Source organism: Schistocerca cancellata, chromosome 9 (genome assembly GCF_023864275.1).
Source record: "Schistocerca cancellata isolate TAMUIC-IGC-003103 chromosome 9, iqSchCanc2.1, whole genome shotgun sequence".
Taxonomy (NCBI): Eukaryota; Metazoa; Arthropoda; class Insecta; order Orthoptera; family Acrididae; genus Schistocerca; species Schistocerca cancellata.
This window is the reverse complement of record NC_064634.1, coordinates 336,548,629-336,575,750: the sequence shown is the minus strand read 5'-3', so window position 1 is coordinate 336,575,750 and position 27,122 is coordinate 336,548,629. Positions and strand designations below refer to the sequence as shown.

Below are 27,122 nucleotides of genomic sequence, written 5' to 3'. Positions count from 1 at the left end.
CGTTATAGATCCCACTGATGATGCCTTAGAACAGGAGAAGGCGAAACGCGTATGGAATAAATAAACTAACTAGCAGCAGGAAAAGGCAGTTTGATTTGCAAAACATGTACTTATATCAGTTGCGCGGTGTGGATAGTGTGTCGAAAAATATGCAAGGGTGCGGGGGGACTAAAAAATAACGAGAGTAGTTTTACAAAAAATCGTGTGTTTGACGGAATATTTTCAAAACTTAAACACCTTCAAAATACTGTCCATCATTAGTAGGAAAATAAAATATGTTGTAATCAGAGCAGAAGGTTTATTGATGCGTTTCGCCTTTTTGAGGCATCTTCATAACTTCTGCAAGAAAAAACTAACTGTTGTCCTAGATTTTGGTAGCGGAACTTTGAGAGAGACGACGATTATAATCTGCTGCGAAGGCATGCAGCTATGCTCTTTCACGGTTCTACTACGAATCTGGCTCTTCGTTGCAACTATAGGTCAACGTTTCTTAAAAATTCTTTTACTTTTGCATTCTGCTACTTATGACTAAATGTGTTACCCGCAGTTCCTAGTAAGCCCCTTCACTCTGGTGCTTTTATAGAACTTTTTAAAAAAGTTTTTACTGTCTTCTCATGCTAGATAAGACCATACTCCTAATCTGTTTTTCTGTATTTTTCACATATAGAAATTGTGAGGATGTCCCAAAAAGGTGAAACACGTCAATAAAACTTCTTCTGCCATTGCAACCTTGACCGTTTCTTCCTACTGAAAATATATCATGGTTACTGCACTTGTCCCAGCTTCTTGGTGGACACTGTGTTTAGCCATCTCTGAAGCTGTGTTGTTTAAGGCCTTCAGCAATTTTTTCCACTTTTTTATGTCTCGATAAAGTTTCTCTTTCAGTTTCCTTTTCATTCTTGGGAATAAAAAAAGCAAAGTGGAGCCAGGTCAGCTGTGCAGAGCGGATGAAGATCCTTTGTCATTTGGTTTTTGACCAAAAACTGCCTGACACTTAATGCCGTGTGCGCACGGGCGTTATCGTGGAGAAAAAGTTCCAAATTGAAATATGTCCTGTCTTGAGAGAGCGGACTAATATTTTTATGAGAATGTAGGCTTTCTTGGCGAATCTCGATGATAAAATCTTCTCAGGTTGAGAGTCGAGTCAATGCATCGTTCTCCAGCAACGTTTCAGCAAGTTTCTTACTTGCCATCATCAGGCGAAGTGTCAGGTTCACGTCTCGTCCGGATCTTTATAGCCACTGGACCACAGGTTTCTCTGCATCCTCGGTGCCGGTTGGGCCAATCTGGTGCGAGAGGAATCGGAGCGGCGGTGGGTGGTGGTGGTGGTGGGGGGGGGGGGGGTGGAGCTGCAGACGCCGAGTCCTGGCGTCTCGTCTGTGTGCGGCCTGTTTATTCGATTCGCCGCCACTGACCTGCCTCCAACGGTGCGCTCTCGTCTTATTCTCGCTAATGTTGTGATCCGCGCGGTACTGAGTTGGAAGCCGCTATCCCGGTTGACCAGGTTATCACTGACCCGTATCTCCACTGCCTCTTTAATAACAGTCCCAGAAACCTTTCGCTCTACTCGTCTGTTGGTTTGTTCAAATTGAAACGTGTGTTCTTCACTGAGTCTGTGCTCCGCTACCGCGGATTTTTTCCTTTTGTCCGAGGAGAACGCTTCTCACATGTTCAGAGATACGTTGTGTGATGCAACGCCGAGTCTCCGATATATTGGTTTCCACATTCACAAGAAATGCCTTAGACAACCGGTGTTCTTAGACCCAAGTTGTTCTTCATTGAGCCCAGCATATTTCTGATATTTGGTGGAGGACTGAAGATGGTTTTTATCTTATACTTCTCCAGTATCCTGGCCGTGGGCGGCCTTGCGTACTGGAGGAACAGCCGACCTTTGTTTGTCTCTTCTTCTTGAAGGTCCTCTTTCTTATTCTTGTTCATCTTGAGAGCACGTCTAATCTGCGATTCGGGGTAGCCATCCTTCTGGAAGGTTTTCTTCAGGTGCTGAATCTCAGTTGATAAACTGTCCTTGTCGCATATGTCATGAGCTCTGCGGACACGGATTTCCATTGTGCTGGGTCATGGCAGCTGTTGGCGTTGAGGTACAGGTCTGTCGGTAGACCGTGTCCTAGAGTGCCGGACGTTTTCTTTATTAGGGTATCGAGGAAGGGTAGGCACCTATTTTCTTCCAATTCCATTGTGAACTTGATGTTCTCCTGTATGCTGTTCAGATGACTGAGAAATTTCATTAGATTCTTTCCGACATGCGGCCAGACCGTGAAAGTATCGTGCACGTACCGATAAAAGACCTTGCGTTTAAGGCGTGCTGTTTCCAAGGCGATATCCTGGAAGTATTCCACGCATAGATTGGCAATATATGGCGCCAGTGGGGATCCAATAGCCATCCACCTGTTGGTAAAACGCCCCCACGCCTGGAATTTAAGGGGGCACAATATGAAGATATTCATTGTCACACTGTGCACGGTTTGTTTTATCGATGCATGAGATCTAATTCAAGCGGACTGTTGATTATGAGTGATTCATCTGAAGATATGGAAGATAACACACCGGAATATCAGCGATCTTGATGGTTATTGTAGCAAATGTCTGATTATGAGATGATTACAGTATGCACTAGAATCTCCTTTTACCCTACTTTGTAAGCGGACTTTGAACCCTGACGTGCTGTTTGCCGAAGTTGATGCAATAAGGAAGCCTCGCCATCCAATTACATACTTTTGTGACATCCTGCAGGGTCCTCTTTATACCAAATGTGTACCAGTAACAAAAGCGAAGAAAAAGCGCGTGGATGATTTACTGCTAGATACACAGCGTACGCATCACCATTTTTCCAATGGTGTGTCACTGTCTCAAGTGCTTCCTCAGCATTGCAACAGCGAGCAGACGAAAATCCCTTGAATTTGAGCTGTATAACTTCCTGTTTGGAAATGTTAGTTATACTGTAAGTCGACATAGGAAATAAAATTATAATTATAAATTCAAGAAACGTACTTTCATTGTTGTTTCCGTAAGAAAACCTGCAGACCTGAATAAAAAGGAATATACAAGTATTATACACTCAATGTGCAAAAGAATCAACTCCAAAATTTTACTTTTCTGTTCATGATAGCATGTAATGATACATTCACCCATACGAATTATGTGAATACCAGAATGAAATTTTGACTCTAGAGCAAAGTGTGCACTGGTATGAAACTTGCTGGCAAATTAAAACTGTGTTTACGTTTATTAAGATCTGGAGGCTGTGGATCCCCTCAAATACAAAATTTTAACTGAAATACAAAATTTTATAACTGAGTGATGGACCGAGGCTCGTAGGTTCCGAGTTCGAGTCTCGGTCCGGCACACAGTTTTAATCTGCCAGGAAGTTTAATATGTGAATACATGACATAGAAGATACTTTATCATGTAAATACTTTAAATAGTGTAAACTTTTTCCTGTAACTAATTATTCAACAAAAACTTTATGTCCATTTCTCTCAAATTCTCCTATTCTGACTTGATCCTCTTGGTCACCGTACGACCCACATGCGAGGCACTTCAAGGGTTTTATTAAAGTACTGTACGTGTAAGGTGGACAGCGTCAATAAAATGTAATTAATGAAATGCGAAATGTACATATGACTTACTTGATAAAATCTGCTATCTAGTTTGTTGGAGGATAGATTGATTGAACACAGCTAAACCGTTTTCCTTTATCACCCACAGCCTCTAACATAACAATGACACATTAGCAAACGTTAATTTTTATTTTAATCTGCGTAATAAATGTACATTCACGCTTGTTTATTTTCAAGGAAATTTGTTATTTCCTTTGTAAGAAAAAGAATTACAAAGGTTGTGTCTATTCACTTCGTTCCTGCCTGATGTAAGCTTGTATTGAATCTATAACCTTTCTCATGTCTCCTGCCTATGAGTCCTTCGGCATTTGTGCTGCGGATTTCTTGGATGACAGAAACATGTATGCTATCTATATTCTTTTATCAGCAATGTTACTCATGCCAACAACAATAAAAGTAGTTTCTGTACTGAAAGTTCCGAAGCGGAAAGGACTTGAACTTCGTTTGATGGTTCGATAAAAGAGAGAGAAGCAAGGGAATACGAACTAACACAAGCGGATGCGGAGAGAACACGACCATCGCTTACACCAGAGAGAACTCTCGTTCGCTTTTGATGGTAGCTTGTGTTTTCTTTGGTGAAACAATCCAGCTCGAAACTACACATAGCGGTAATACGCAAACCAGTTTATATAATCGAACCGAGTGGTGCAAGAGAGAGGTAGTAAACTGCATAAATACGAAAGTATTGCGAGTATTCGGATGATTCAGGAAAATTTCGACTTCAATTTACTGCTTTAATTCATCCATTGTTATCGACCGATTCCGGTACAGGGTGACACAGAAAAACAGGGACTTTTTAAACATAAAATGAAAATAGACAAAAAACTCAACTAAAGTTTTATGACCGCAAATGAACCACTACAACAGGGCTTCACAATATACGTGCTCGCGGAGCAAGCTGTTAGCAGCAAGGCGCGAGCAGCATGGAGCAGCGCGAGCACGCTACCCCCACTACCGCACCAGAGCGGAGAGTGGGGAAAGTCACGTGGGGCACACAACAGCTGCCGCCAATCAATGTAAATCCGCAGCCACCTGCTGGGATATCACTCACGAATTACACTCCTGGAAATGGAAAAAAGAACACATTGACACCGGTGTGTCAGACCCACCATACTTGCTCCGGACACTGCGAGAGGGCTGTACAAGCAAAGATCACACGCACGGCACAGCGGACACACCAGGAACCGCGGTGTTGGCCGTCGAATGGCGCTAGCTGCGCAGCATTTGTGCACCGCCGCCGTCAGTGTCAGCCAGTTTGCCGTGGCATACGGAGCTCCATCGCAGTCTTTAACACTGGTAGCATGCCGCGACAGCGTGGACGTGAACCGTATGTGCAGTTGACGGACTTTGAGCGAGGGCGTATAGTGGGCATGCAGGAGGCCGGGTGGACGTACCGCCGAATTGCTCAACACGTGGGGCGTGAGGTCTCCACAGTACATCGATGTTGTCGCCAGTGGTCGGCGGAAGGTGCACGTGCCCGTCGACCTGGGACCGGACCGCAGCGACGCACGGATGCACGCCAAGACCGTAGGATCCTACGCAGTGCCGTAGGGGACCGCACCGCCACTTCCCAGCACATTAGGGACACTGTTGCTCCTGGGGTATCGGCGAGGACCATTCGCAACCGCCTCCATGAAGCTGGGCTACGGTCCCGCACACCGTTAGGCCGTCTTCCGCTCACGCCCCAACATCGTGCAGCCCGCCTCCAGTGGTGTCGCGACAGGCGTGAATGGAGGGACGAATGGAGACGTGTCGTCTTCAGCGATGAGAGTCGCTTCTGCCTTGGTGCCAATGATGGTCGTATGCGTATTTGGCGCCGTGCAGGTGAGCGCCACAATCAGGACTGCATACGACCGAGGCACACAGGGCCAACACCCGGCATCATGGTGTGGGGAGCGATCTCCTACACTGGCCGTACACCACTGGTGATCGTCGAGGGGACACTGAATAGTGCACGGTACATCCAAACCGTCATCGAACCCATCGTTCTACCATTCCTAGACCGGCAAGGGAACTTGCTGTTCCAACAGGACAATGCACGTCCGCATGTATCCCGTGCCAACCAACGTGCTCTAGAAGGTGTAAGTCAACTACCCTGGCCAGCAAGATCTCCGGATCTGTCCCCCATTGAGCATGTTTGGGACTGGATGAAGCGTCGTCTCACGCGGTCTGCACGTCCAGCACGAACGCTGGTCCAACTGAGGCGCCAGGTGGAAATGGCATGGCAAGCCGTTCCACAGGACTACATCCAGCATCTCTACGATCGTCTCCATGGGAGAATAGCAGCCTGCATTGCTGCGAAAGGTGGATATACACTGTACTAGTGCCGACATTGTGCATGCTCTGTTGCCTGTGTCTATGTGCCTGTGGTTCTGTCAGTGTGATCATGTGATGTATCTGACCCCAGGAATGTGTCAATAAAGTTTCCCCTTCCTGGGACAATGAATTCACGATGTTCTTATTTCAATTTCCAGGAGTGTATTACTGCGACAAATGAAACAAATAAAGGAGAATGTACACATGACACATAATTTTATTAGCTTAGTGTATGCCTCTACATTCGCATTAATTTGTGAACTGTTACACAGTAAAAGGTGTCACTGAAGTGTGGGATTCTCGGTTATCTTGTACTTTTTGCCCTTTACAATTGCGTCAATGTTCGGAGTAATTGTTCTTGTGCATTTTAGGCGCAGCGTGCAGTTTAAATTTCGATCAGACAACGCGTTTCTCAGGCGCGCCTTGTTACATTTCATTACAGAGAACAGTTGTTCACAAACATACGTGGAACCGAACATTGATATTATTGTAGCCGCCAGTTTGTGCAAACGAGGAAATCTATCCTGAGGGAAGTGTTTGTAGAATTCCAAAATGTTTTTCTTGTTCTGAGTCTCTGTATTCTCTGTCACACTGCAGGTCAATAATTTCTTGCTGCAGCTCAGGACGAATCTCTTAAATTTTCGCTGAACATGGAGAGAACAGATCAAAATCACTGTCTAGTGCTGTCAGATCTTGACAGCGCTGGTCAACTAAACTATGTGAATAACGTTCATAGTATTTGTGAACATCTTGCATGGATGATAATTTAGGAAAATGAGCTAGGTTTCCTGTTTCCAGCTGACACACCCAAAGTGTCAAATTTCATTTTAAAATCTCGTATTCGATCTATGAAATGAGTAATTAGCAGATCTTTACCTTGTAGTAAAATGTTAAAAGCATTCAGATGGCTTGTTAAATCTGCTACAAAAGTGCGCGCGCATTTCCCCTCCCTCCCCTCCCTCCCTACTCCGCGACCTTGCATCTGCTGGCGAGCACTTGCCTGAGCAGACGCGAGTACTCGCGCTCAAAACCGGCCAGTTGTTAAGCCGTGCACTACAGCTTGCTTTTTAAGAGACAGTAACCGAACTTTCTATTACGTTCTATATACAGCGTCGTCCTGCACTTATGATCTGCCCTTGAGGTTGTTCACTGGGTGCTGCAACATATCAATTGGGATCACCACGAATTTCGTCCTTAGTTCATCCAGTGTTCTTGGTCGAGTCGTGTAGACCAGACTCTTGAGGTAGTTGCACAAGAAAAAATCACAAACGAAAAAATCCGGAGATCCTGGAGGCCAGGGAACGTCGTAGAATTTTGGGATGATAGCTGCTACTGTGCTATGTCGCACCATCCTGTTGAAACCAGGTGTCGTGAAGTTGTGGAATACTGTTCAATGCAGTTGGAACAAAAGAGAGCAGCATCTCAACATACCGATCCGAAGCGACAGTCACTGTGATCCGCTCTTCATTTTCGAAAAAGTGAGGTTTGATGACCCCATGTGACGAAACTGCACACAATACTAACACCTTGCTGACGTGTAAAGCGTGTTCTAGAACTATATTAGGGTTGCTGTCTGCCTAATAGCTGTAGTTCCGCTTATTCACGTAACCCGTGAGAAGAAGATTGCCCTCATCTGACATCCACAGCTTGTCAATAAATCCATTGTCCCATTTACGTTTGTCATAATTTGCTGACATATTTCTAATCGTGACTGGTAATCGTTCTCCTTCAGTTTTTGCATGTTCTTCAGCTTGTTCGGATGAAATTTTGAAATTTTAAAATGTAATAGAGAACTCGACGAATACTCTCTCGATTACTACAAACTTAAACCCGTAGGCTTTGTAAAACTGAAACGCATATTGCTTCGAATCCTGTGGTGTAAGAGCACTTCTCCGCCATACTGTCTATTTAGTTCTTACAGCAGATCTAGCCTTTTCAAAAATTGGTATCTAAGTTCTTATACAGTGCTTCCAGGGAACCCGACTATGACGCCCTAATTTGAGAAAACGTCGGAATTTCCTCTGCCCACTTTCCAAACCATCATTGTTCTTGTGAAACATTTTTATGGCAAAAGAATGCTATTTACCGTTGCAATGATGTGTGATTACCAAATGATGAGATTGTTTAGAACTCAAGGTCCCCATTCCTCATTGCTGCCAATCGTATATGGTTGTCACTAAGCATTTCGAAAGTTCTAGTTTTTCTGTGTCACCCTGTGGTACTCTCTTACAAGTGGACAAATCTAATGAACTAGGACGTGCAGAAATATAAAATGTAGAGGACACAAGTATTTATTGAGGAAGAGTGTACTTCAGCTTAAGAGCGTAATTTAAGAGAGCACTGGACGACTCGAGATAAAATGAGGCAAAGGGATAGATAACATTACATCAGAATTTCTAAAATAATTAGGGGAAGTGGCAACGAAACGACCATTCACGTTAGTGTGTAGAATGTATGAGACCGGCAACGTATCATCCGACTTTCGAAAAAACATCATCCACACAGTTCCGAAGACTATAAGAGCTGACAAGTGCGAGAATTATCACACAATCAGCTTAACAGCTCATGCATCCAAGTTACTGACAAGTATAATATACAGAAGAATGGAAAAGAAAACTCAAGGTATCTTAGATGACAATCTCTTTGGATTTAGAAAAGGAAAAGGTTCCAGAGAGGCAGTTCTCACATTGTGGTTGATAATGGAGGCAAGACTGAAGAAAATTCAAGACACGTTCATAGGATTTGTTGACTTGGAAAAAGCGTTCGACGATGTAAAATGGGGCAAGATGTTCGAAATTCTGAGAAAAATAGGGGTAAGCTTTAGGGAAAGATAGGTAATATACAGTATGTACAAGAACCAAGAGGGAACAATAAGAGTGGAAGACCAAACACGAAGCGCTCGGTTTAAAGACATTGCTGTCCTCGGTGAAAGTGAAGAACTACAGGATCTGTTGAATGGAAAGAACTTTATAATGAGTGCAGAGTATGGACTGAGAGTAAATGGAAGAAAGATGAAAGTAACGAGAAGTAGTAGAAATGAGAACAGCGAGAAACATAACATCGTAATTGGGAATCACAAAGCGCGAGAAGTTAAGGAACTCCGCTACCTAGGCAGCAATATTACCAATGACGGACGGAGCAAGGAGGCTCAAATGGCTCCGAGCACTATGGGACTTAACATCCGAGGTCATCAGTCCCCTAGAACTTAGAACTACTTAAACCTAACTAACCTAAGGATATCACACACATCCATAGCCGAGGCAGGATTCGAACCTGCGACAGTAGCGGTCGCGCGTTTCCAGACTGAATCTCCTAGAACCGCTCGGCCACACCTGCCGGCCGGAGCAAGGAGGATATCGAAAGCAGACTAGCACTGGAATAGGTCATTCCCGGCCAAGAGAAGTCTACTAGTACCAAACATAGGCCTTAACTTGAGGAAGAAATTTATGAGAATGTACGTTTGGAGCACAGCACACACGAACTGTGGAAAATGTGAACAGAAGAGAACCGAAGCATTTGAGACATGGTGCTACAGACTAGTTTTGGAAATTCGGTGAACTGATTAGGAAGGAATGTGGAGGTACTGTGCAGAATCGGAGAGGAAAGGAATATGTGGAAAACACTGAAAAGAAGAAAGGAGAGGATGATAGGACCTGTGTTAAGACATCAGCGAAGAACTTCCATGGTATTAGAGGGAGGTGTTTTTTTGAGGGGGGGAGAAGACCGACAGCGAGGTCATCGGTCTCATCGGATTAGGGAAGGAAGAGGAAGGAAGTTGGCCGTACCATTTCAAAGGAACCATCCCGGCATTTGCCTGGAGCGATTTAGGGAAATCACGGAAAACCTAAATCAGGATGGCCGGACGCATGATTGAACCGTCGTCCTCCAGAATGCGGGTCAGTGTGCTAGCCACTGCGCCACTTCGCTCGGTGAGAGGGAGGTGTAGAGGGTAAAAACTGTAGAGAAAGGCAGAGACTGGAATACATCCAGTAAACAATTGAGGATGTAGGTTGCAACTGCTGCTCTCAGATGAAGGGGTTGGCACAGAAGAGGAATTCGTGGCGGACTGCATCAAATCAGAAGACCAATGAGGAAAAAAAAAAAAAGAAAGACTGTACTTGAAGATGGGTCGGTCGTTGAGCAGGTTGAAAACGAGGATCTGCGGTGCGGTGATGGTGACGACAGTGCCGTTGCCAGGATCGGCGAGCCCAGTGTCGACGACCCAGAGGCGGTCACAGGGATCCACCCAGACGCGGTAGGTGGAGGTGATGCGCGGTGCGCTGCCCCTGCTGGTGGGCCCCCTGCCCAGACGGTTCGTCTCCCAGTTGGGGTAGGGCCGCAGCGCTGGCGACCGCCGCGCCGTACTCTTCCCTGTGGAGAAACCAGGCCACGCTACATCTTAGCACGTTGCCCTTTTCCTTAGACACAAGTAATTACTATACTTGCTGCGGCCTTTACCGCTGTCCCTGTAAGACTAACGTTCTTGCACTAGTGGAAAATAGAAAATGTGTGCTGATGAGAAAGAAGTTTTGTTCGTATAATACACTACTGGCCATTAAAATTGCTACACCAAGAAGAAATGCAGATGATAAACTGCTATTCATTGGACAGATATATTATACTAGAACTGACATCTGATTACATTTTCACGCAATTTAGGTGCATAGATCCTCAGAAATCCGTATCCAGAACAACCACGTCTGGCCGTAATAACGGCCTTGATACGCCTGGGCATTGAGTCAAACAGAGCTTGGATGGCGTGTACAGGTACAGCTACAAGTGCAGCTTCAACACGATACCACAGTTCATCAACTGGCGTATTGTGATGAGCCAGTTGCTCGGCCACCATTGACCAGACGTTTTCAATTGGTGAGAGATCTGGAGAACGTGCTGGCCAGGGCAGCACTCGAACATTTCCTGTATCAAGAAAGGCCCGTACAGGACCTGCAACATGTGGTCGTGCATTATCCTGCTGAAATGTAGGGTTTCGCAGGGATCTAAAGAAGGGTAGTCACGGGGCGTAACACATCAGAAATGCAACGTCCACTGTTCAAAGTGCCGTCAATGCGAACAAGAGGTGACCGAGACGTGTAACCAATGGCACCCCACACCATCACGCCGGGTGATACGCCAGTATGGCGATGACGAATATACACTTCCAATGTGCGTTCACCGCGATGTCGTCAAACACGGATACGACCATCATGATGCTGTAAATAGAACCTAGATTCATCCGAAAAAATGACGTTTTGCCATTCGTGCACCCAGGTTCGTCGTTCAGTACACCATCGCAGGCGCTCCTGTCTGTGATGCAGCGTCAAGGGTACCCGCAGCCATGGTCTCCAAGCTCATAGTCCATGCTGCTGCAAACGTCGTCGAACTGTTCATGCAAATGGTTGTTGTCTTGCAAACGTCCCCATCTGTTGACTCAGGGATCGAGACGTGGCTGCACCATCCGTTACAGCGATGCGGATAAGATGCCTGTCATCTCGACTGCTAGTGATACGAGGCCATTAGGATCCAGCACGGCGTTCCGTATTACCCTCCTGGACCCACCGATTCCATATTCTGCTAACAGTCTTTGGATCTCGACCAACGCGAGCAACAATGTCGTGATACGATAAACCGCAATCACGACCTTTATCAAAGTCGGAAACGTGATGGTACGCATTTCCCCTCGTTACACGAGGCATCACAACAACGTTTCACCAGGCAACGCCGGTCAACTGCTGTTTGTGTATGAGAAATCGGTTGGAAACTTTCCTCATGTCAGCACGTTGTAGGTGTCGCCACCGGCACCAACCGTGTGAATGCTCTGACAAAAATGTTCAAATGTGTGTGAAATCTTATGGGACTTAACTGCTAAGGTCATAAGTCCATAAGCTTACACACTACTTAAATTATCCTAAGGACAAACACACACACCCTACCCGAGGGAGGACTCGAACCTCCGCCAGGACCAGCCGCACAGTCAATGACTGCAGCGCCTCAGACCTCTCGTCTAATCCCGCGCGGCTGTTCTGAAATGCTAATCATATGCGTATCACAGCATCTTCTTCCTGTCGGTTAAATTTCGCGTCTGTAGCACGTCATCTTCGTGGTGTAGCAATTTTAATGGCTAGTAGTGTATACAAATTGCACTCTGTGTACAAAAAAAGTCACAGTGGCATCCAATGATCGGGAAGTTGTCATAACAAGTAATTCATTATATTCAGCGCCTGAGTTGTACTCCTTGCATGGTCGCAGCATGCAGGGCACAGTAATCACGAAGTCAGCAATTTTTTCACTTAGCCGTAATAGAAAGGCCAAAACTGTGTCAAGTATCTGTACTGTACTGTTATTCATCGAAATGAAATCGAAAATTTGCGTGGGAATGGTTACTTGTTTAGTGTACAGATGCTCAGATAGCTTTCCACATATAAACGCTGCATCTAAACTAATACTTTTGGTTTAAATACAGTGTATGTGTTTCGATTTTTTCGTTCACTGCTTTGTGTTTACAACTAACCTTTTCTCTGTTGGTTTGCTCCTCTATCCACCTCATCCTTTTCCACAAGTATAGCCCCAACATGTTGATAAGGCAAGCTAATACTACTCCCAGAACATGCCTGTCATGCTGGGCAGTCTACATGTCAGGAACTTGGAAATACTTTTTTTACCCCTCACATAAAGGGCCTCCAAAAGCAGGTCAATAAGGCAGGTCGACATTATTCTCACTCAGTATGACTGTTGTGTAGGGCAGTCTGTACAGCATGTGTCGGCAAAAACACATTTTTGTCCTTATCTGCACTTCTAATGGAGCTAGGAGGTAGCAAAGCCCACAGTTCTGATACTTGTGAAGTTAGCTGTTTATGTCCCAGATTTGGTTGAAATCGATCCTAGGGTTTGGGAGGCAATTCTGAATACAGCTACGTGTTACTTTATACATATGTGTGTTAATGAAGGGCAGTGCAAGGGAAAGCTTGTGGACCAAGGCTTGTGGCGAAATGTAGCAGATCAAGTAAAGCATGACGTTTTCAGAGCATTGCTGTGAAGGTGACATTGATGTATCTACAATGTCACATGTACACATCTGAGATGGACTAGTACCTATCATTCTTATCATAGCTTCTGTAACACATGCAGAATGTAAGTTGCAGTAGATGTTTTATAAATAAGTGTAATATTTAAGTGCTTGATACCTGTAAGACAAAATATGATGTTATACTTTGTTCCCTTTACTGTTTACTGCTGGTGTCAAAGTAGCTGTGCATGCATTGCATATTTTATTTAAATGTTTTCATTTGTAATACTTCACTGCCAGGCTCTTAGGATATGAGGGGCGCTTAAGCCGCAACAAGCAGGCAGGGCTTTCTCAAGCACCAGGTAGGGATGGCTTAACTAAAGTGTTTGCTACACTTGGAATGGGTTGCCCCATTTAAATCTGACCTACAGCAAGAGGGATGCTGCCGACTCACAAACATCTGGTGATGGGTGAACGAAGCAAGTGGATTTGCTGCTGTGTCGCTGCGTTGTTGATAAATTTGGAATGCAGACGAACACTTCAAAATAATCCTAGCGGTGAGCAATACTCTAGAAACCCAGCAGTCAGCGTAGGCTAAGGCTAAAACGAGGCACACCTTAAAGCAATGCTGGAGTTTCCAAGTTACAAGCCAGCCACAGAAAGTTCGAAATTTTCATCTTGTATGAAGTATGGGAGGCACAGTCACATAACATCGGTTGTTCACTGCGTGGGATTGCAAATTGACCCCATCAAAGACAAAGACGTACAACGGAAAATTCAGCACCTTGGAGGGAAAATTGGGGGAATATGATAACAACACGGCTACGCACGATAGCCAAGGGAGCAAACAGACAATAATCAGTGAGTAACCAATGACACAAACAATCAGAGATGCATCACTCAGCCTGAAGTCAATCAGTCGGTGAGCCAGCAATGCAGAGAGACAGGAATCGGACAGGAGAAGATAGACAATGTGTCTGCTTTATGGAAGCGTACCAAACTATACTCGACTCAGTCTTCAGACATTAAGTCTGATCCCTGCATTCATTCTGATGTCTATCCTCACTTTCCACTTCAAACTGAATAGACACTCTTTTCAGCCCAATTCTTAATCTTTAAGCATCTGTCTGCAATTCCTCGTATTATCTCAGCATCCAAATATCAATACTATGCTGACACCGCTTCTGTGAAATAATCTCTGCAGACAACAGACGCTGATCGCTTGTACGATAATACTGCATTGGCCGCCAGGCTATACCACAAAGGAGTTAGGTCGGCAGTCAGCCGGCACAGAAAAAAAGAAGTTCAAGCCACAGAACATGGAAAATGATGGTCCATTTCCCTCTTGCTTTCCCAATTACTGAGTTGTGTAGATGACCAGTAAACAGGCCGCGAGAACAATATTTGTACTGTCAATATAGTAATAAATGTAAATGTTTCCACCTATTAATCTCTCAATCAGTTTAATTCACAACATTTTTGGTATCCATTCCCTCTATCACTTTTGAATTTCAACACAGATTTGACGTAGTTCAGAGCACGAATTATACTATCAGCCAACAAAACACTGATTTTAGACAGATGAATTCTTCTTCTTGTGCATATATGTTTATCGTGCTTGGCTAATTGTTATGTTGGGAGATATTTCGATATTTTGGGCATTGCTTTTTCTGTACAACAAAAACGACATGTTATGTTTTTCTATAAGTAAATGAAAAGCACGATATTGTGTATGTTCTACAGGTTAATTTATTTAGTTAACCAGTTTTCGGTTTACAAGGCCATCATCAAACTTCAACTATCATCGTCAAAGAAGTTACAATATTTGTAAACTACATCGTAAAAATATGCTACTCATCTAGAATGGAGCACAAACACACGATAAAGGTAAAAAGTTGAAAAGTAAATAAAGGGAGCTAACATTAAAGCTACACTGGAAAAATAGTGCTTACATAACAATCTCTTTATATGAAAGGTAATGTCCTGATTGGCTGACTGACTCATCATCCCCAAGCCCAAACCGCTAGGGATAGAATATTGAAATTTGGAAAAATTCCCTTATACTGTAGGCGTCGTTTAAGAAGGGATTTTTCGAAGGTCCAACCTTAATGGCGTGAGATAGTGGATAAGGGTTTTTTTGAAAAAAATTGGAGCTAGAAAATTGGTATTTAGTATCTCGATCAGAAATAAAGAAATGGGTGTTTCAGCATTTTTGGAAAAACCCTATGGGACGGGGGTGAAAGATTTTTTTGAAAATTCATCATTGTTAAAGAACTGATAAAGTATTTTTGATGCTACATCTATGAACATTGGTGTCCGATTTCTCGGTTACAAATAAAAAAAAATGTGTTTCAGTATTTCTGGAAATTCAACCCCTAAGGGAATGCAACACGGGATGAAAATTTTTAAGAAAGTATTTGGTTACATTAAAAAAGTTTTGAAGCTAAATTTATGAAAATCGGTATTTCACTTCTACATTAGATACAAAGAAATATTTGTTATGGGATGAAAGTTGCTAAGGAAATATCTCCACAAGAACGCAAAAGGCGTGATTAACGAAAACTTTAAACGCCAGCTATTAGGATCGCTTTTCTGATGGAGGTGCATTCAGAAAAGACCATGTTTAATTGGTCTCAACTACCATGAAAAGTTTAGAAGACGTTTCAATTTGTGAACAACATAAACATTCGATTAAATAAAAACAAAAAATATCTCTACAGATCATGCAGTCTATGCGAGCGAAGCAACTGGCGCTAAGCTAGTTTGATATAAATTACTATTTGACCGAGCTACTAAAGAAGAGCCTGAAGAGGTATTCCACATGGCAAGTGATACAGAAACAGAATAAAAGATAGAACTGACAACTGTGACAACTGACTGTATAGAGGACAAAGGCAGCCACAATAAAATAAAAGTAAGTACATAGCGACTTACGACTCCACATTTGCTGAGCATATCCAGAATGAGGGCACAGCTACAAGTCAGTCTAGCATCCTTCGATCAGGAAACACAGACCAAAAATGGAACCTGTTGAAAACCCTGGAAATCAAACATCTGGCCCATAGTCCTCATTTAACATTAAATGACCAGACGCAGCTCAACACTTTCTCTCTTCTATACTTCACATATTCCGCTCAGCTTCCCATTACTTGCCAGCCGGTGCGGCCGAGCGGTTCTAGGCGCTTCAGTCTGGAAACGCGCGACCGCTACGGTCGCAGGTTCGAATCCTGCCTCGGGCATGGATGTCTCTGATGTCCTCAGGTTAGTTCGGTTTAAGTAGTTCTAAGTTCTAGGGGACTGACGACCTCAGATGTTAAGTCTCATAGTTCTAAGAGCCATTTGAAGCCATTACTTCTCAAAAGTCTGTTCCTTTCTGTTCCTCCATTTTTCTGTATTTATTTGCTTTTATTCTGCTGTGATTTTCTATGTACTCCACATATTCTATTGTTACACTTATCGACTCTATTTTTTCTTCGTTTCTTTATCACTTTCCTCATATAATAACTCTTCAAGCTATTGTTAGTAGTCTTTCCAAGTTTTGGTGTTTAGCATTAATGTCTTGCCTGGTTCGCTCATTGTGTATTTATTTATTGTTCAACTTTTTACCTTTTTAATTTAATTACTACTGCACAGTCGAAGATGACATTTACTGCATGTTTTTGCGTCAGTCTAGATGAGTAACATCATTTATTTTGCTTACAAATACAGTATTGTACCTTTTTTGAGGACGATAGTCAGTTAAAGTCTGATGACGAGCTCTCAACCCGAAAACTGGTTAACTAAGTAAAATAATCCTGTAGAACATACGTAGTAGTCTTCTGTTGATTTATTAAACTGGATATAGTCATTTTCTCTCAATGATTTGAATAATTTCGCCTGGCGAGATGAATCGTACACGGGAAGACGCTCCACTTTGGTAATGAGCCACCAACAAGCTATGCTTTATATTGGAAAATACTGGTTTTTGCTCAGCACGATAGTCACTTATGAGCGGCTACAGTACACACAGGCAACTTTTTGTTAGACTGCCACTGATGGGAGTGACCGGACACAAAATCCGTGACCTGAAGTCGACCGATATCTACCGTCTTCAGCCGCTCTAGTTCTAGGAAGCCCTTGTTCAGGAGGTTGTAAACAAACAGTAGATGTGCTAAGTTGTGGGTATTACATGCACATTACGTTAACAAGCGACAACGATAGCTTTCCCGGTATACATGATATTTCAAAATGAATATAAGGTTTTCTTTGTAGCATTTATTAAATTCAACTTAGGTATAAAATAATACATGAAATGAAAGAGCTTTTTTAAACGGCGTCATATTCGGCGTTGAATATAGAAATTACTTACGTCACAATTTTCAAGTGGTACTGCAAAATATTTTTCTTTAGCACATGTCATACTTTAAAGCCCTCCGACATGTATACATGTCATCGTCGAAAATAAGCATTTTCACAATGTTGACATCATTCATGTGACTGTGCGCGAAGGGAAGAGTATGGAACAAACAAGAGTGACTGAAGAACGTGTTGAACGAATGAGACTATTTCACTTAGGTTAATCGTGAATTAACAATGTCAGTGACGTCTGTGTGGAGATTTTTAAGGAGACTGTTACAACTATGCCCTTATGGTTTGCAGAAGGGCACCCATGAGATATTTTGCAGGAGAAAGGAGGGGGGGGGGGTGGAAGAGGGAGGGCTAGACCTGGGGTCTATATTTTGAAAGATGAATGGGGACTTGTAAACAGCGACAAGAAGTTACAGTTGCGAGCTTATTAAAAACCTGCGCAATACTGTGTTTTAAATAATTTTCTTAAAATAAATTCTGACTACGATATTTTTTCCTTTGCCTGAGAGCTAGGAGGGGGGGGGGGGCGGCGTCCTTGCGTTGTTGTTACAGGCTCTAAACCCTACAGACTACAGTTAACAAGCCAACTTTGCAAACGAAATGTTGCTGCATGACGATGAAGATTTTCTGGCTAGTGTCGTCTTCACTGGTGAATCGACATTTCGCCTAAGTGGAAATGTGAACACACACCATGTACGCATCTGGAAGTCACCAAATGCCGACGGGATGGCACAGTTCCAACGAGACTCTCTCAAATGAATGTTTTTGTGCCACATCCCCGGCGGAAAGTTTATAAGCCATTCTTTTTCGGTGAAACAATTGTAACTTGTGTTTCTTATTTTGATGCGCTAGACGTACGTCTCTTTCCTCAACTGGAAAAAGCTGAACCACAGATCTTTATTTCGCAGCAAGATGGTGGCTACCTCACTGGCATAACTCAGTACGCGATTGGTTATCGACGTTGTACCCGGCCGCTAGGAGCCGGATGACAGAACTTGTTTTACACGACCTCCACGTTCACACACCACCAGATGTCATGTGATTTTTACCTTTGAGGGTTAATAAAGGATAATGTGTGTGTGCTTTCTCTACCAGCTGATCTATTCCACACTGCAACAGCATTGTTGCAACAGTTACTCCAGACACACTGATCAAAGTTTTGGAAGAACTCACCTACCGACTCGCTGTGTAACGAGTAGTGCTCACACTGAACACTTGTGAGACTGTTTGAGATGCTCTTTCCTTTGCTGTATTATTTATAATAACTGTAATGTGAATATAATAAATGTTACAAAGCCATAAATTTCGTATATTCGTTTTGAAATACCCTGTATGCCACTTTAAGGGAGAGTCAGCGTTGTCCTAAAGTCGTGTGTATCCCACTGTAGCTGGTTACCAATATAGGCAACAGTCATTCGCCTGCCACTTCTGCTTCCGGTATAGCAACCGTGACTAGCGGGTAGTCGGGTTCCAGTGCCACAGGCGTTTCTCCACCTCTGGCGATTCAATGCAAGTACTGCAAGCGATTAGCTACGACAAGGCGCCAGCCTCACCGCCAGCAGCTTGCGCTTCGACGATAGTGGCGCTGCAGTCGCAGCACTGTTACACCCACCATCAAGCGCCGTGCACGTCCTTCCGCCTGCTGCCTGTTTTTACACTGCTGGACGCCTAGCAGGCAGCTTATGCACACGTTACAAGCATTACGCCGAGCGCGCCCTGTAGCCTATTCATTGGAGAACTTGTTAAGCTCTCGCTGAGCTCTCGCCGGCCATGCACGGCAGCTCTGTCCAGCTGAGCCCAGCATCTGTATTTGCGCCTCGCCGCAACGATCCTCCAGCAGCTACTAGGGAAGATACTCCACAGCAGCCACACCGAACCACCAGCCATCACCTCCAGTAGCCTCCTCAGATGCTAGCCTTCCCCAGATTCGATGTCCCAGGACTTGTGTTCTTACGTGGAACTAATTGTGAATCTGTAACAGGTGGTTTCCGTCACGACCTATGTCACGGCGGACATTGACTTCGTTCAAATGGCTCTAAGCACTATGGGACTTAACATCTGAGGTCATCAGTCCCCTAAACTTAGAAACTACTTAAACCTAACTAACCTAAGGACATCACACACCTACATGCCCGAGGTAGGATTCGAATCTGCGACCGTAGCAGGCACGCGGTTCCGGACTGAAGCGCCTGGAACCGCTCACCCACAGTTGCCGGCCCATTGACTTTGTCAGATTTCTAGCAGATCAGTGACTTCTTTCAGTTTATGTCTATCAGAATCAATATTATGTCAGACATTGCTTTTTATGTGTTTTGCTAATAAAGTAAGACTTACACACTACCTGGGAATCATGAATCGTCGCACATGTGCCACACCACTGAGGATACAAGACCGTGTTGTGCAAATCACGTCAGACACCCACCTTCATACTTGTAGACCACTGTAATATTCGAGATCGCTTTGGGGCCGTGAAGTAACCCCTGAGCACTAGTACTTATACTTTTACCTGTAAAGTTGTCTGTGTACTACACATCCGGACTACTCAGGTCTTTTGTACACGCTCATTATGTAGATACTACGGCCCCACTACTTTCATGTGGTTCCCTATCGGCGGCTTTTACTCTTGGTTGGTAGCTAAAGCTGCTTTCGTTAGGGGTTTAACAGGGTGATGTTTTGGGTTAGTCTTTGTGTGTGTGTGTGTGTGTGTGTGTGTGTGTGTGTGTGTGTGTGTGTGTTGTGTGCAGCCGGTGGAAGGTACCCTTAGATCAGATTTATATCCTATACTTATTGGCAGAATCCTTTCATAAGCTTGCTGCCACCATCAAGTGACTATTCTGAGACAGGTAAGAAAGTAACAATTTAAATTTCTTTGAAATTTTCTCAAAAGCTGAATGCTTGTTCCATTATTACTAAAGAGACTTAAGAAATACTTATCTAATAATATAAAAGGTAATCAGTAACTGCTTATCCTGGTAAAAAAGTAAGTAATACTAAAAAAGTTAATAAACAGCAATGACACTGCATATCAAAAGCCTTGATGTAAATCTGCTCGTACCAAAATGTCTGACTCTCAGTGCATCTTAGCAGTTGAAACAAGAAAAGTTGTAAAAAAATACAAAACGTCGACAAAGTTTGTGATTCTTTGGTTGGTGGTGTCCTAGAACTATTATCAGATGGGACTGACTCACGTACTTTGAGAACGTGATGCTGGGAATCATCCCGGGACCTCACAGGTCTGCACCAACGGGCAGCAGAGGAGGGTCATTAGATTTCTGTTAGCTGAAGGGTTGATACTAATCGAACTTCACCACCGGGTGGTAATACAAAATGGTAAAAGTTGTTTGACTCGAAAAAAAGTGTATGAGTGGGCAGATAAGTTCAAATGGGGTTTAACAAGTGTTGACGATTCGTCACTCCCAAGACACTCCGTCTGTGCAGTCACGGAGAAGAACGTTGTGAGAGTTGACGACTTCATATGCAAAAACAAGCGTACTGTGGTCACTGATATTGCAGTAACGGTGAACATGAGTCCCAGATCAGCCCACCATATTGTTCGTCAGGTATTGATGTTCAAGAAAGTGTGTCCAAAGTGGATTCCAAAACGTTTCACATTTTCACATCAAAAATGAAAGAAGGCGCACGATTGTGAGCAGAGAAACCTAAAGTGCGTCTCGTTCCACCCCCGTGTTTCACAGATGTGGCACCTTCACATTACAAAATTTTTAACCCACTCAAAGAAGCTCTTAGTGGCTCAAGGTTCGCTGATGATGACAAAGTCCAAGCAGCAGTGCGTAGTGCGTCCCGAAGAAATCTTTGCATGTGGAATTGAGAATCATAAGCGCATAGACCTTGAGAGGGATTACGTTGAAAAATAAATAAACGTTGTATGTCCATACCGTTAGCAGGAGGTCTCTGGGACGACGGCCGTTTACTATCGTGACAAAAAATAAAAACACCTACAGCCGTTCTTGTGATTTTATTTTATTTTGTCGCTACCAGTTTCAACGCTTTATTGCGTCATCTTCAGGCTGTTTTGATGCGGTACAGGTTGATATGATACCCATGCATAACCCATCAATTGCCAGCATTACTGGATACGCAGGTAATATGTCAGCACTCCAACCATCAACTGGGCAGTTTATGGTGATTCCCGTACACGAGAATCACCATAACTTTCACCATACTGGGTCTGTGACGCACTTATGACTTTCGCGGTGACCCATAATGACGCCATTGCTCGTACGATGTGGCCCACGTCACATCCAGTGTTACGATTCGGCGTAAGAAAGCCTCTCCTTCGCTATCATAGCGCTCCAAGTGCGTCTGAGCAGCGTCGTAACGCATCCATTTCTGCATTTTCGTCAAGTTACGCGGAACCCATCATGATGAAATTTTTCGCATGCCCAGGCGTTCCTTCAGGATGTGAAGCACAGTCATATGCGCTAATCCGAATTCGTGGGCGAGTTCACTGTTCACTAACGCGGCAACGGCATGTACGTCTTCTTCAGAGACATTAGGACGACCTGCCACATTTGCCGTCCTTCGTTGAAGGCTTTTACCCAACGTACCACTGTTTTGTACGGCAGTGCCGGTTCCCCGCACGCCTCTTGAAGACCCTGATGACACTGTCGTGCTGTACGATCTCTGGCACACTCAGTCTTCATTCAACTCCATTGTTGCTGTTTCAAAAACATAGCGACACCGTTACATTAGACCGCTCGCTCACAGGTGACTGTGTTTCCCTCGATTAGGCGCACGCCTGTGACGTGGGACAGGCAAGTCTATTTGCGGGGAGCTAAGGTAGGTACGTCAACAACGTGTGCTATCAGCGACAATAGTAGATTCCATTGCATAGTGTCTCCACAGCAGTGTTGCCGCTATTTAAGTTCCAACATACGTATATCGTACCAAGAGTGACGTGTTTGGGATAACTATTCACTGCACCGTTGCCTAGTGTATACGTTCGTATCGCTTTTGTTTTGCGTGTTGGAATTGCGCTTGCCCTGGGTTTATTTATCGATTGTCTTTATTTATTTGTAGGTCACTGTTGCTATTTGAGTTTACATATTGTCGTTTTCTCATTTGGAGACAATGAGTGGAGTTGTGGATGCTAGACAATGGAGTGGCAAGTGGCACTGTTCGAGGTCGAGGGAGACAAAAAAAGGCGGAGCGACGGGAGTTAAGCTGGAGAAAGAGGAGATGGGTGAGGCGTAGGCGTTGATCATACGCAGAGAAGGAAGGTGAGAAATCAGAGGTTTTTTTTCCTTTATTGAATTTCAATTCCCCCCTAAGGGGGGGGGGGGGCTGTCAGCAGCTTAGTACGCTGCTCTTCAGCCTACAGACTTTCTAAAACGTAAGAGGAAGCTAAGAAACAACAAAAGCAGGCGATAAAACGGTGACTTAAATTGTAAAACGGCGGAAAATTGTGGAAAGTTAAAACAAAAAACAAGGGGTTGGTAATGCTAATAAAATACGCAGGAAGCAGACAGGTAAAATAGTAGACAGACAATTAAAAAACATGGCGACAGTCTGGTTTCTGTTTGCAAGAGATATAAAAATCGCACGCAGCGACAGTACGATTTCCGTTCGCAACACTTCGGAAAAGACACACAACACTGAACACTCACTGTAAACACTGCACTAAAATGTCGGCACAAAGATGACACAGCATAGCCAATGGCAGAGCGGGGGGGGGGGCGGGGGGGGGGTGACCTGGACGGATGAGGGGGGGAAACAAGGAGGGAGGAGAGGAAAAACGAAAGGGGGGACCGAAGGGGGTAGAGGACTCATAGGGGGGGAGGGGCAGGGCAGACGCGAGAGGGAATGGGAAAAGGCAGAGGAGGGAAATGAAAAAGGACTCGGGGAAGAGAAGAGGGGCAGAGAGAGAGAAGGCGGGGAAAAAAGAGGATGGAAGGGGGGGGGAGAGAGAGCCCAGGAAAAGGACGGAGGAAAGGAGGGGGGGTGAAGATCAGAGTTGATAGGAGGGATAAATGGAGGGAGAGAGGGCATCATCTGCGAGGGGGAGTTGTTGGAAGCCACCTTGGGAAAGGAGATGAAGGGTGTAGAGATGGAGGGTAGGGGGGACACAACAGTGAAGACGTGGCAGGGGGTGGGGATGGGAGAGGAGAGGAGCAACCAGGGGGTGAGGGGGTGATGCGGGAGGTGTAGAATATGTGGATATGTTCAAGGAATAGGAGCAGATGGGGGAAAGGAATGAGGTCATAGATGATCCGCGTGGGGGATGGGAGGTGTATACAGAAGGCGAGGCAGAGTGCATGACGCTCAAGGATCTGGAGGCAGTTACAGAATTTGGGGGAGGGGGGCAGATATCCAGGCGGGACTGGCATAACAGAGGATGGGACAGATTAAGGATTTGTAGGTGTGGAGGATGGTAGAGGGGTGCAACTGCCACGTCTAGCCAGGGAGGAGTTTGAGGAGGCGGAGATGGTTGTGAGCTTTGGATTGGATGGAGCAAAGATGAGGGATCCGAGTGAGGTGACAGTCAATGATGAGGCCAAGGTAGGTGAAGGTGGGGGAGAGGCGGACAGGATGGGCACAGATGGTCAGAGAAAAATCAAGGAGCCGGAAGGAGTGAGTGGTATGACCTACAATGATTGCCTGGGTCTTGGAACGATTGACTTATAGGAGCCACGAGTTACACCATGTGGCAAAAAGGTCAAGGTGATTCTGGAGAAGGTGGTGGGACCGTTGAAGGGTAGAAGCGAGGGCGAGGAAGGCGGTGTCATTGGCATACTGCAGGAGGTGTACTAGAGGCGGTGGTTGGAGCTTATCTGCCATGTACAGGAGGTAGAGGAGAGGGGAGAGGACAGAGCCCTGGGGCACACCCACAGAGGAGCGGCCTGAATTAACTTCTTAGTGTAGCGAACTAAGTCTTAGTGGAAGGAGGTGTATACCTCTGGAAACAACAGCTTTAACCAAGTATCAGAAATGGAAGGTGCAATGAGAAAGTTTCCTCCCCGTGGTGGTAATACCACCGAAGCTGGGCATTCGGATCCGGGGGCCCAGCATCATTGCGCAACAGACCAGTCGGAGGGTCCTAGGATCCCTAACGCTAAACATAGGAACAGACATCAAACGTTCATAGGAACACTGAACGTGAACTCAATGCTGAGAACAGGTAAACAAAAAGAACTGACAAAACTAATGGATGAACACAAACTAAAAGTTCTGGCTATACAAGAAACAAGATACCCAGATGAGGATACAGTACAGGCAGACCAGTACAGGATTTATAAAGGGAAACCAGCACAGATAGTAAAGAATACAAAAGGTCTTCGGGTATATGGCACAGCATTTGTGATACATAACTCATTTTCTACTAAGGTACTAGAATTTAAATCTAAATCACCAAGAATATCATTGATAACATTCAGAAATAAAAATAAAAAGTACACACTTATAAATGCCCATGCACCAATAAATAAAGACAACCAACAAAATCCAGAGAAAGTGCAGACATTTTGGGAGGAACTGGAAGAAACAATAGGGAAGATCCCTGAGCAACACACTACAATTCTGTTAGGAGACTTTAATGCACAAATTGGAAGAAACGGATTATCAAAAAGCACAGGGAGGTTTACAGCACACACTAAAACTAACATGAATGGCCAGAGATTAGTAGAGTTTTGTGAGAAATTCAAATTGAACATTATGACAACTAAATTCCAGAAGAATCCCAAAAAACAAACAACATGGAAATCACCGAACAAATTACTTGGCGAGTTCCAGATTGATCACGTGGCAATAAGTTATGATAATTCAAGGGACATTCAAGATGTACAGGTGGTGAAAGGGGCCAACTTTCATTCTGACCATTATCTGACCAAAATTAAGATGAAATTAACACCAGAAAGAAGTCACAAGAGTGACGAAACAAAAATAGCCAAATACAGAGTACAGGACTTAATGCTCAATCAGCAAGTCTTAGACGACTACAAGGAAAAGACAGATAAAATCAAAAGTCACAAATGGGAAGAAATTGCAACCTCAATACGAGACGCAGCAGAACAAACAATTTTACTAACCAAAAAGAAAAAGCATCCCTGGTGGAATGAGGTCTGTGAGAAAGCACTACAGAAAAGAGCCAGAACTTGGGAGAAATACAACTCAACCAAAAGGCCAACTGACTGGGAGCAGTTCAAAACGCAAAGACGTGAAACGACGAAAATCATTAAAAGTGAACGAAGGAAATATGACACACAACAAATACAGAAAATACAAGATGAATTTTCTAAGAACAATACACGCAATTTCTTTCAAACATTCAGAACTACAATAACAAGATATAAACCACCGACACTCTGCTTCAAAGATGAAAAAGGAAATCTGATCACCAGCGTGGAACAAAATTGCCAACACCTAGCGAACTACTTTGAAACGCTGCTAAGCTGCAAAAGACCTGATGAAACCTTGACATTTGAGAAGCCTAAGAATAAGCTACCAGACTCTGAACCACCTAATAAAGAAGAAATTAAAGAGATCTTGAAAGGATTGAAAAACAATAAAGCATCTGGTAAAGATTCGTTAGTCGCGGAACTACTGAAATACGCAGGAGAAAACTTAATAAATAATTTCGAGGCACTGTTTGAAGAGATTTGGAATACAGAGAAGATTCCGGAGGAATGGAAGACAGCATTGATTCATCCATTACATAAGAAGGGTGCCAAGACAAATGCAAATAACTACAGAGGTATCTCATTGTTATCAGTGGCCTATAAGATCCTATCCAAGGCACTACAAAACAGGATTGAAAATCAGGTAGAGAAAGAACTGGGTGAATATCAGGCTGGGATTAGAAAAGGAAGATCATGCAGTGAACAGATACTCAGTCTACTCTCCATAATACAACTTCGCGCACGCACATCGAAAAATCTAGTAATTACATTCATAGACTTCAAAAAAGCATATGATTCTATTGATAGACCAACTCTGATTAACACATTAGAAGAATTTGGGATTGATGATAAAAGCAGAAGTCTAATCCAGGAAACCCTTACGGGAACAAAATCGCAAGTGAAGTTTTTGGGTAGATTGTCACAACCGTTTGTAATTGGAACAGGTGTTAGACAAGGGGATGGGCTCTCCCCACTGTTGTTTAACATTGTCCTTGAAAAAGTGGTCAGCGAATGGAGAAAGAAGATGGCAGAAGCTGGAGTGAAAAATGGGATAACGTTAGGAAGAAATAAAACAAAAATTGAATGTCTGGCATTTGCTGATGACATGGCAATATTGGCAGATGACATCGAAACAGCAAAGATTCAGATAGAAATGCTGCATGAGATCGCTGAGAAGACAGGTCTACAAATATCGTATGAAAAGACAGAACTGATGATACAGGACAAAACAGACCCAACACAGACATTGCAAACTAAATATGGAATAATTAAGAGAGTTCATAAATTTAAGTATCTAGGGGAATGGATTACACCGACAGGGTTACCAAATGTTTCACTACAGGAAAGAGCAATAAAGATGGAAACGGCATACCAGCTATGCCGAAATGTATACAATAAAAAGTCGATCTCCATCAATGCCAAGCTCAGGCACTACAATGCGGTAATAAAACCAGAAAGTTTGTATGCGATTGAATGCATCCCACTGAACAGAAAACGTCTGTTGGAGAAATTGGAAATAAAAGAGAGAAAAATACTGAGAAAGATCTTAGGACCTAAAAAGGATGGACAAGAATATAAATTGCGATCCAATAAAGAGTTATACGAGAAAATTGAAAAACTGACAACATCCTTTAAAAAGAGAAGACTGAGTTTCTATGGGCATGTCAAAAGAATGGCACCAGA

General features: G+C 43.8%; 1 protein-coding gene across 1 annotated transcript in view; it reads right to left on the bottom strand.

The window, feature by feature from the left end:
• The window catches only part of LOC126100377 (L-dopachrome tautomerase yellow-f2-like), a 125,787-nt gene that overhangs the window by 28,790 nt on the left and 69,875 nt on the right, over positions 1-27,122 (bottom strand). The window contains exon 3 of the mRNA XM_049910985.1: positions 10,073-10,325. Coding sequence (XP_049766942.1) covers positions 10,073-10,325 — 253 coding nt within the window. The remainder of the gene's footprint in view (positions 1-10,072; positions 10,326-27,122) is intronic.